The sequence below is a fragment of the Melopsittacus undulatus genome, chromosome 10 (genome assembly GCF_012275295.1).
Source record: "Melopsittacus undulatus isolate bMelUnd1 chromosome 10, bMelUnd1.mat.Z, whole genome shotgun sequence".
Classification (NCBI taxonomy): Eukaryota; Metazoa; Chordata; class Aves; order Psittaciformes; family Psittaculidae; genus Melopsittacus; species Melopsittacus undulatus.
In genome coordinates this window covers 23,742,952-23,753,473 of record NC_047536.1, presented here as the reverse complement: position 1 = coordinate 23,753,473, position 10,522 = coordinate 23,742,952, and the positions used below count along the sequence as shown (strand labels likewise).

At 47.9% G+C, this 10,522-nt stretch overlaps 1 protein-coding gene across 5 annotated transcripts; it reads right to left on the bottom strand.

The window, feature by feature from the left end:
• Positions 1 to 1,309: 1,309 nt before the first annotated feature.
• Positions 1,310 to 7,853, bottom strand: LOC115946263 (centrosome-associated protein CEP250-like). 5 transcript variants are annotated; one of them, XR_004550103.1, is made up of 6 exons: positions 6,648 to 7,477; positions 5,485 to 6,316; positions 4,896 to 5,057; positions 3,199 to 3,838; positions 1,720 to 2,368; positions 1,310 to 1,549 (listed from the first exon to the last, which is right to left on the bottom strand). XR_004550103.1 is itself a non-coding variant. In XM_034067158.1 (3 exons), the coding sequence occupies exons 1-3, from the start codon at positions 7,622 to 7,624 to the stop codon at positions 4,032 to 4,034; spliced, it is 570 nt and encodes a 189-aa protein (XP_033923049.1). In that variant the 5' UTR covers positions 7,625 to 7,853; the 3' UTR covers positions 3,866 to 4,031. The 5 variants fall into 5 exon arrangements, 1 of the variants encoding a protein (XP_033923049.1); XR_004550104.1 differs by lacking the exon at positions 4,896 to 5,057; XR_004550105.1 differs by lacking the exon at positions 4,896 to 5,057 and having other exon boundaries at positions 6,172 to 6,316.
• Between the last annotated feature and the right edge of the window lie 2,669 nt (positions 7,854 to 10,522).

Genomic DNA, 10,522 nt, shown 5'->3' with positions numbered 1-10,522 from the left:
GGTCCCCGCAGCGGGACAGGGCCCGGGGCCGAGGCTTTCACGCGACACCCTCCTGCCCATCACCCGTCCATCGCCGCCGCCTCTGGGGGCTGCGGGGCTCGTTCCTAACGGCCCTTGGAGAACATCCGAGCAGCCAGAGCTGAAGCACATCCCCTCGGGATAGCAGCAGTGCGCCTTGTGCTGGAGCCGGGAGGGACGGAGAGAGGGAAGGAAGAACCCCGCTTTCTTGTCGCACTTTACATCGCTGTCGGCTGCGCTTTCCCCGCCTCATTTTGATAACGCCTCCATTGCCCTCCTTCCTCACAGGGAATGCCTGGAAGCTCCAGAGGCTAAAGTGTGCAGCAGCTCGCAATGGCTTACTTATGCAAGCAAAAGACTAGCACAGTCTTTCCCCAAGCCACATATTTACCTACTGCTTGCTTCTCCCAGCTGAGGAAGTGCAGAACGTCTTGTATTAAAAACAAGGAGAAAATTCCAAACCTGCCATCTTACACTTCCAGCGGGATTCCCTAACCCTAACCCTAACCCTAACCCTTGGCCTGTTCAGGGCACTGGCTGGCAGAATACCTTGAGAAGCATTACTGAAGGACAAAGAGGTCCAGGAAGGCTGGATGCTCTTCAAGGTTGAAAGCCTCAAGGCGCAGGAGCAGGCGGTCCTTATGTGCCACAATTCAACCAGTGAGGAAGAGACCAGCCTTGCTAAACAGGGAGATGTTGCTGGAACTCAGGGAAGAAGAGAATCTATCCCCTGTGGAAGAGGTGACTGTCACCCCAGGAGAAGTACAGGGATGTTGCTAGGTTCTGTAGGGAGAAAAGTAGAGAGGCACAGATGGAACTGAATCTGGCCAATGCCATAAAACCTAATAAAAAGTACTTTTACAAATACATTAGCAATGAAAGGAGGGCCAAGGAGAACCTTCATTCTGTATTGGATACTAGGAGAAACCTAGTGACTGAGGATGGCAGAAAGGCTGTGGTGGTTAATGCTGCCTTTGCCTCAGGCTTTAACAGTCACACCAGCCATCCTCAGGATACTCGCTTCCCTGAGCCAGATGACAGTGATGAAGAGCTGACTGAAGTCCCCATAATGTAGGAATAAATGGCTAGTGACCTCCTGCTCCTCTTAGAAGTACACAAATCTGTGGGCCAGGAGTGCCCACAGGAGCTGGCAGAGGAGCTTGCTAAGCCACTCTCCATCATCTGCCAGCAGTCCTGGTCCAGTGATTCCCAGAGGATTGGAGGTTGGCCAGCGAGACACCCCTCTATAAAAAGGGCAGGAAGGAAGACCACTTGCTTCTCCATACTGAGCGATTGCAGAATGTCTTTTATTAAGAAACAAAACAGGAAAGTTAGGAGTCCCTGCCCATATGTAAACTACTTCTAAATGTCAAGAGAACAAACCCACCCCTCTGTCCCACAGCAGTAAAAGAGGATGGTTCTGGGAAGGGTACAGGACAGGAACCACGGAGTGCTGCAGCTGCTCAAGAAGTGAGAGCTTTCTGCAGTAATAGTCAGGTCATTGATGCCTGCAGTGTTCATAGGACTCCTCCTGTAAAGAAAACGCAAGGATTTCTCTTTGGTCTCCAGTTTGACCAGGACCATGGTCTGTATTTGACTTATACTAGGCCTGTATTCGACTTCTAGTAGGTCTATACTGGGGGGCTGCTTCCCCTAGGATGTGTCAGAGCCTCCTCCCACCAAGTAAGCCTCTGTTCTCACCTGTCTAGAAGCAGGCATCTTGTGCCGGTGAGGCTTGGAGAAGGAAGATCCATTTGCACCTGGCAGCGACTGATCACAGTGGAGCCTCATCAGTTTCCTCCATTGACATTCCACCTGCACGTTGGATAGGAGAAAGGTTCACAGAAACCTGCCACCAAACAAGGAGCAAAAGGGCCTCTTGGGCGAAAATGTTGGCAGCAAAAAAGCACTCAGTGTAGACTATGGACAAGAAAGAGCAAGAGGAAACACTTCCTGACACATGAGAGTCCAATGTGTGTGTATGGGGACACCGGGGCAGGAAGGGTGGTACTGGAGTGAATGTGCATTTGTGAAGGCAAATAAGGTGCCAGAAGAGAAGGAAAACACAAAAGGGTGTGTCCAAGGGGAGAGTGGGAGAGGGAACAAGCCAAGGACCCCAAACTGCTGTCTGTGGAGACGTGTGGTGCTCCAGAAGACTGTGAGGCTTAGCATGGGCAGTGAAACCCTGTTTCACCTCCTCAAGAGTCTTCTTGAGTTCAGCACTGAATTTCTTCAGCTCAGTGTTGGTAAGTTTCAGCCTTGCAACTTCTTGCTGCAAGTTTTCCAGCTGCTGCGACAGGAGCTTCTTCTCCAAGAGCCACGATTGCTGCACTCCTTCTGCAGTAGCCTGCTGGGTATTCAGAGAGGAGGTTATGTGAGCTGGTGCCACACAAAGGTTAGAAGGTGCTAAGTCCCTTCTTCCCCTCCTGGTCCACAGCCCTACACAACAAACTCTCTTCCAAGGAGTCCTCCTCCAGATCACCTTGGAGAAATCCACACCCATTTCAGCCATTTTTGGCACATGCCAAGTCCTAACCACAACATGTTGGTTAAGATTGCGTAGACAGGAGAGGGCCAAGTACCCACCCCCAACTTTTGGACTTGAGTTCCTTTGAACAGCAAGCTCCATAGTTCTTTTAGTTGTGGGCTTGACAGAAACCATTTTAGCAGGTGAACGGGCTCTGGCCAGAGCTATGTAGACAGGCAAGCCTGCTAGCTGCAGTCATGGCCTCTTTTGGCTAAGCAGGTCATAGTTTGATGGGAATTTATTTTCCTGTATCTTGGTGGGAAACATCATTAGAATCCTTTATAGATGTTTTAGCAGTCACAGTGCCTTCTGTTGATGAAACCTGTCTGTGTCTCTCTTCTTCACTACTTTCTCAAGCAGATCACCATACAGCCATAACATATTACTTTCCTCTGTCTGCTTGAGGACCTCCAAATTGTTCTCCTCCAGTCTTTGTCTCATTTTCTCAAGGTCCTGCTCGAGGGTCCTGGCCTGTTTGCTTGCTAACTCCTGCTTTTGAAGGTCCTGTACATGTCATTGTAAAGACATTATCTCTTTCAGGCGCCTAGAGAAGACTCCATGTATTGTAATTTTTGCTATATGGCTTCAGTCATCACTGTTGCCTCCTCCTTTTGCTGTTGAAGCTTTGAGACAGCCTCCTCCAGAGCCCTTACCTTCTTTTCTCTCTCTTTCAGAGTCCGTTTTGTTGCTTGCAGGTTTTTTTGCTCAGCTCCATGCTTTTCCTCCTTTTCCCTGCATGCCTCGCATTGCTTCCTAAGGGGTACAATTTCTTGATCTTTTTCCTTTAGTGTCACAAGTTGTTGGAGAATTTTCTTCTGCTGTTCAGAGTCTTGTTCTTGGTTTTGGAAGGTCTCAATCACTTCCTTCTGAGATTTGATCACAATATCCTTTTCTTTCAGTACTGCCTTAGCATATTTTAAGTCTTTGTGCAAGACATTCAGCTGTTCTTCTGTTTTCTCCTCATAGCTCCTTGTTTGTTGCCTTTGGATGGCTAGGAGTCTGTCCTTTCCTTTTAAGTTTTCTAAGGTCTGTTCCACATGCTCACGAACAGCCCTTAACAGCATTTCTGTGGCGTCTCCAGCTTCCTGGTTTTACTTTTGTAGTGACTCCGGGTTTTGATCTGTTATGTCATTAATAACCTGGTTGAGAGCAGTTTCATGCATTTCTTTCCACTTTTCTGGAATTCTCGTCTGTTCCTGTTTCTCTCACCCTCTCTGATGGGATGCTGGTCATGTAAGTGAGAGTCTCCTGCAAAGCTTTTGCCTTCATTGCTTGCAGCCTGTCCTGTTCATGCTGTAAAACAGGGAGAAAAAGGTTCAATATTTCCCTTTGTATGTGTTTTGTTTTCATATGAGATTTGAACTCCTGCTCCAGTGGCCGTCAGGGGCTGCCTGCTCTCTCCCTGCCTCTCGGAATCCTGCAGACCTTTTCTGTGCCACCCTTCATGTTCTCTTTCCCAGCTTACTCAGCCAGGCCCAGCTTCCTTTCATTCCTTCTCTGAACCTCTTCTAGCTCTTGTTTGTTCTTTTGGGGATGAGCTACCAAACACTACAAGGAGATGCTTGGTAGCGCTGGAGGTCACAAGGCTTTGGTTACTTCTTCTGAAAAGGCCTTGTCTGTCCTGCTCCAAGGCTGCCAGTTGCCCCTCTAGGGCAGCCACCTTGTGCACCAGCGATTCCTTCTCCCTCGACATCTCGGCCAGAGCGTGCACTTGGCCAGAGCACTCTTGGAGCAGCTGCTTCCGATCAAGCCTGGCAGAATCTTGCTGGTGGGAAACCTGAAAACAGAGCAAAATACAGTTGTGTGCAGAGGCAGCAGTGCCACTTCTGAAGCAGTGGGCGGAGAAAGAACTCCTGTACTGAGGGGTGAAAGCTTCAGGGCCTCTGCTGAGTACTGCTCTAATACCCTGGGCTGGCAAAAGGCACTGGCATCGTTAATGTGAAAGTGATGGCTAAAGCCATACTGGCTTGCCTGGGACCAGACAGCTCCTTCAGGACAAAAACATAGTAAGGTTGAGCAAAAGCAACTTTGCTCACTGAAGAAAGTGAAAGAACACACAAATCCTGCATCTAGAAAACAATATCTATACAACAAGCAGTAAGGAGCAGGGAAGATGGCTCCGTGTCGGTGCAAGAAGAAGCAAGCAGAGAGAGGGCAAAAGGTGTGATGAGGTGGTGGAGATCAAGGAGAGAAAGCAGCAGCACACAAGAGTTGGTGAGACTGGCAAGGCAGTGAACAGGAATGGTGAGGCTGGAAAGAAACCAGCTCAACTGGCTAAGTAAAGGGAAAGTTTGAAGCTAACTGAAGCATGAGCAGCTGAGCCTGTGGCCTAACAAGCAGAAATTCTCACCTGTGTTACCTCTTGCCTCTTGGCTGGTTGTTCCTTGCATACTTTAAAGGCACACTCTACCTCAGTGGAGCTCATAGAAGACAGGGTGAAGCTAGACTCAGGACACTCAGTACTGGCAGTGGAGGCAATGCTGATTCTGCTCTCACTGCCATCTAACACTACCTGAAAGCCAACATCAAGCTGTTACTCTTCACTCATCCTACTTGGTTTTCTTTTTCTAGTGCTCCTTTTCCCCATACTGCACCTAGAGTCATTAAAGCCTCAATTCTGTCATTTGCTCAGTCCACAATGCACTTTTTCTCCCTTTTTGTTTGCAATTCCAGAGATGCATCAATCACTGCAATGTGCTAGGGCCTGGCTCAAGCCTACCCAGCCCTGCTCAACAGTATCCAGAACCCTCAAGGGGAAAAGGTCTCTGGACCTGCTGAAAGCCATGGGTAAAGCCATACTGGGTTGCCTGGGATCAGACAGCTCCTTCAGGACAAACACACAGAAAGGTTGAGCAAAAGCAACTTTGCTCGCTGAAGAAAGTGAAATGACACACAAATTCTACTTCGAGAAAAGAAAACAACATCAAAGTGTCACTTACTTCAGTGTGTAAAGCAGTTGGATGCAAGGAGGGAAACAACTTGGCAAGGAAACAGCCCTTGTGGGCCTTCAGAGGGGTGTCGGCTCTTGTGGGAATTCAGAGCTACAGGGTTTGTTTCTTTTGCCACACGGGAGAGTAGCAGCCCCACTCAGATTCATGGACAACACAATCACCTCTTTGCAGCTAATCAAAATCCAAAACAGAGGTCAATGCAGACAGGCAGGTTAAAAGAATCCATAGAAGCAGAGGACAACTGAGAGAAGTGCACAACAGCTCTGCAAGCCACCAACACATTTCCAAGAAGAAGTAACCAAAGCCTTGTGACCTCCAGCACTACCAAGCATCTCCTTGACAAAACCACAGCAGAATCCAACAGATGCAGCTTCACTGAGCCAAGCAGCCAAATGCCCACCCAGAGAGCTCTGGGACTTGTATCCTCTGTAGGACGTTTGGCTGGGACAGGAAAATCCTCCCCTTCAAGGAGCAGCTCCGCATCCCCTGGGTGTCTCTGACATGCTGCCAGTTCAGCTCTCCCAGTCACAACGTGGGGACCAACTACCCAAAGAGCCTGTGTGCTCTGACCACCATTTTCCAAGGAGAAGAACATTTTCCCTGCCTTCAACTGCCAGAAACAGCACCTGTGATGATCTGGCTGTCATATCTCCTTCTCCCATAAGGTGACTCTACCTTCTTCAGTGCCACAATAAGCTCATTCTTGTCCTGCATCAGCTGATTCCTCTGAAGGAGTGATTTCTCCAGTGCCTCCTTCACAATTAACAACTCTCTCTGTAGTAATGAATGTTTTTCTTCAAGTGCAGCAAAGTCCTTCAGCCTATGAGAAAGGGAAAAACAAACAAGTTTTTCCTGTGGAAACATTCTCCTTTCTAAAACCAAGATACAAGCTATGTCCAAGATATGGCAGATGGAATGATTTCCAACAGCTTTCTACATACACTTAAAGAATGTGGGAATTTCCTGATTAGAGCTGCAGCACTCTTTGCCAGGAGCTGTGCTGTGTGTCAGTAGGGAGCCAGACCTGCCCATGTGCTCTCTTCACCTTTCTATGCTACTCGTGATAAGTGTGCCAAAGTTGTTTCCTTTATGGTGGGCTTCCTTAAGCCCAGCAGTGCTCACCCCTGCCCAGAGAAAGCTTTAAAACTCACAGGAGCCCATGGTTACAATGCGCTCTCTCCAGTGCCTGTTGCTGCTCCACCTTTTCCTTCAGCTGCAGTTCAATCTTATGCTGAGGAAGATGCTAGGCTTCTTGATTCTTTCTTAGATTTTGCTGTAGGTCCTCCTTGACTTTCCTAAGCTTGGCACAGTCACAGCAGAGACAAGGCTTAGTTAGCAGAGAAAGAGAGAAAGCAGCAGAGCACAGAGATGGTGAGACTGGCAAGGCAGTGAACAAGAATGGCAAGGCTAGAAAGAAACCAGCTCGACTGGCTAAGTAAAAGCAAAGTTTCAAGCTAACTGAGGCATTAGCAGCTGAGCCTGTTCTGTTATTAGAAGGTTTTGCTGTAAGTCTTCCTTGATTTTCCTAAGTTTGACACAGTCACTGCAGAGACAAGGCTTAGTCAGAAGGATGAAGAGGCCTGAACAGTCACAGATCCCATTTTCATCATGCCAGGATAGAGCTGTGGGCAGCACAGTAAGGAAGAACTTCCTCTTCCCCTCACAAGGTAACTGAAGAGGGAAGATGGAAGGAAGGCAGGCTTTTGCCTTCATTCACTGAGAAGCAGTGGCTAGCAAAGGGTGTGTAAAGAACAAGAACTCAGAGAATTGGCATGTCGAGAGGGAGGCCTCTTATATTCCAACAGCACGCTGAATCTCCTGGTCCTGCCTTAGCATTCATGGTAGAGCATGAAAAGCTGTGACACAGGGATGCTGAAGGGCCAAACAGGCATACACGAGGTAGGGCAGGCAATTTCTTTGCCCGTAACACCGCTGAACTCTTAGAATTGGAAGCAGATTGCTTCTAGAACACAGGAGGAGGAGGAAACACTCACCTTCTGAGTGCTTCTGTCAGAGCCTGCAGGCGCTGCTGCTGCCTGGATGACCTGCATTCCTCCTCCAATTGCTCAAGTCTTTGCTGCAGCCTCTTGCACTCCTCTTCCTGCTGTCTGCACTTGTCCTGCAGCATGTTGATGGTGTTTTCCTTGGCGTAAAGCTTTTCTCTTAGTGCCTGCAAGCAATAAGCAGAGAAAGAGCATAAGCAAGCAATCTGGAGCCATCGTTCACTGCAATGAGCAGGGAAGATGGCTCCAAATATGTGCGAGAAGAAGCAAGCAGAGAGAAGGCAAAAGGTGTCGTGATGGAGGTCAAGGAGTGTCGACACAGGAGTCACAGACAACGCAGAGACAATCAATATGATCAAGCGATTGCCAAAGTTTATTCAGATACAGTGCTCCTTTTATACTCCTACACCCTTAGGTTTCTTATGTAACAGCCTTGGATACTAAGCTCTAATTGGTTAGTCTAGAGGTTACTACGGTTTACAAAGCTAATGTTTATAACTTGTTATAATTGCAATTAAATACCTTACTCTAAAAATACAGTGGGAAACTACAACCTTCGCAGAGATCATTCTCTGCACGTTTTCAGTGGAAAATTACAGAGGCCTAACAAGACAATTGACCTTGCTTATGCCTGCCAAGAATCTTCTTACTTTACAGTAATAAGGCTCAGGGTATCGGGATCGCTCACTACGTGGCCTTGGCTCTTTAAGAATTCCCACAAATCCCCCTTCTTGTTTTTGAGCGATCCAGATACCCTTTACAGCTTTTTCTGCTAGCAGTTCTCGTTTCAACTGAACTGATCCTCCAAGTCTTGGATTTACCCCCAAGTTACAAACTGCCCCAATACTTTTCTTTTTTCCACTCCTTGGCTCCAGTGTCCATCCTGGCCATTCCACCGAGGGGGCACTGGGAGCCGAACTGGAGGGCAGCTTCATCTGAACATGGGTACCAAACTTTTTTTTAGAAGTCACTCACCCTGTTTTATGAGGCTACAAACGCTGGCCTGCTTCAGCAGCAACCATAAATATCTGCCAGCAACCGCGCTTTTGCATTAATCCTTTCTTGCCCAAAATGTTAAACTGCTACCCGTTAAAAACTTTTACATGAACCCGACAACAAAAAATATACAGAACACCATCTGCCCTCATCACACACATACACACACATATGGGATCCCACAAGTACACTCCACACAACTACAATATTTGAAACACAAAATCCAGACAATCATAACTCCCACTACACGGTCCCACATGCAGAATGTGGCACAAGGACCTTGTGAAGACTATCAGGAAAATAGCTCCGAGAAGCATCATTGCAGTGTGAGGTGGCAGGCTCAGCCTTAGCGGGCGTCCCCACAGAGGCTCTGCCTCCCTCACATCGCAGGAAGCTTGGGCTTTTATACTGACCAAAATGCACACTCATTCCGACATAGGTGGCCAGCCTATGTTGGAAGAAGTTGCCAGCAATATCTATAAAGGTTTCCAAGGGTTGACAGAAACATGGACATACTTATATTTACCAACTTCTAGTACATGAGTATCACAGAGAGACTGTATCAAAGTAGTTGTATACGGGGTCCCAACTTCACGGTCTGTTACAGTCTGCCCGATACCCCCGATAAAAGCATACGAGAGACCTTCCCATCTTGGGTGGGAAGCACACACACCAGCACACACACCACAGGAAACCATGCAATACATCTGCATCCCCCACCCGTTTTGCTTCTCCCTTTATGGCTGCCCATTTATCAGGAGGATCTGGGGGATATAAATCAAGCTTCTTTTCCGGATAAATAGGCTCCAGGTCAAAAGGACTATCCAGATCAGCATCGGCATTATCAGGCATCAGAATCTCAGAAGCAGCAACAGCAAACTGATGAACATGCACAGGCTCCTTGTCGGGGTCAATAGGACCCGGGTCAAAAGGATCGTCTTCATCCCCGTCCCCCAGTCTTTGCTGCCGCGGTGGCAACCAGCGGAGGTTGGGGGGGGGGGGGGGGGGGGGGGGGGGGAAGAGGGGGAGGCATGCTGGTCTCCATGATCTCATTTTTTGACTTTAACATCTCTAAAACAGTTCTCCAAATGACTAACAAACCTTTCACAGTGTCATTGCCTTTCATGGCTGCATTCCACAGTTTAACTCCTGCCTTATTCCACAAAGATATCTCAAATCCGGTAGACTCATCAATCTCTGGGTAATGCGTCGTCACCCATTTCAACTTTAAGTCTGTCTCTTTAAAGGTTGCTCCCTTCACCTTAAGAAGGACTGAAAACATCCATAAATCAGAGGCTTCTTCCTTAGTAATTTTCTCCCAAGTCTCGAGATTAAAAGCTTCGCCGACTCCCACAATTAACTCCTTATTCCAGAGCAACAATCTTTTTAGCATAGCCTCCATTCCGAGGCTTCCACCTCCGAGTACGTTCCCATTACTGATCTTGTCCCACAGCGTCTGTCCTGTACGTTCCCATTCAGAAACTTCAAACGCTACCTGCACAGTGAGCAGAAAACCACAGTCTCAGGACCATTTTAACAGCCTTTGTAAGGTGGCACTATCGTATTCTAGTCTTCTCTTAGAGAGAAAATGTTGGAGGAGCTCCATTACCGCCTGTTCATGTTTGGATAGCAAGTGCCCAGCTGCTCACCTGATCAGGGCAAGATTCCAACTTTGCAGCTAGCTAACTTCCGCAGCGCAGATTTCGGCCAGCTCCTACCCCCTCGTTCCTGATCGGACTTCAAACGCTCTGCGAAGGTTACCGATCTGAGGGTCCCTGTTCGGGCACCACTTGTTGACACAGGAGTCACGGACAACACGGAGACGATCAATGTGATCAAGCGGTTGCCAGAGTTTATTCAGATACAGTGCTCCTTTTGTACCCCTACACCCTTAGGTTTCTTATGTAACAGCCTTGGATACTGAGCTCTAATTGATCAGTCTAGAGGTTACTACCGTTTACAAAGCTAATGTTTATAACTTGTTATAATTGCGATTAAATACCTTACTCTAAAAATACAGTGGGAAA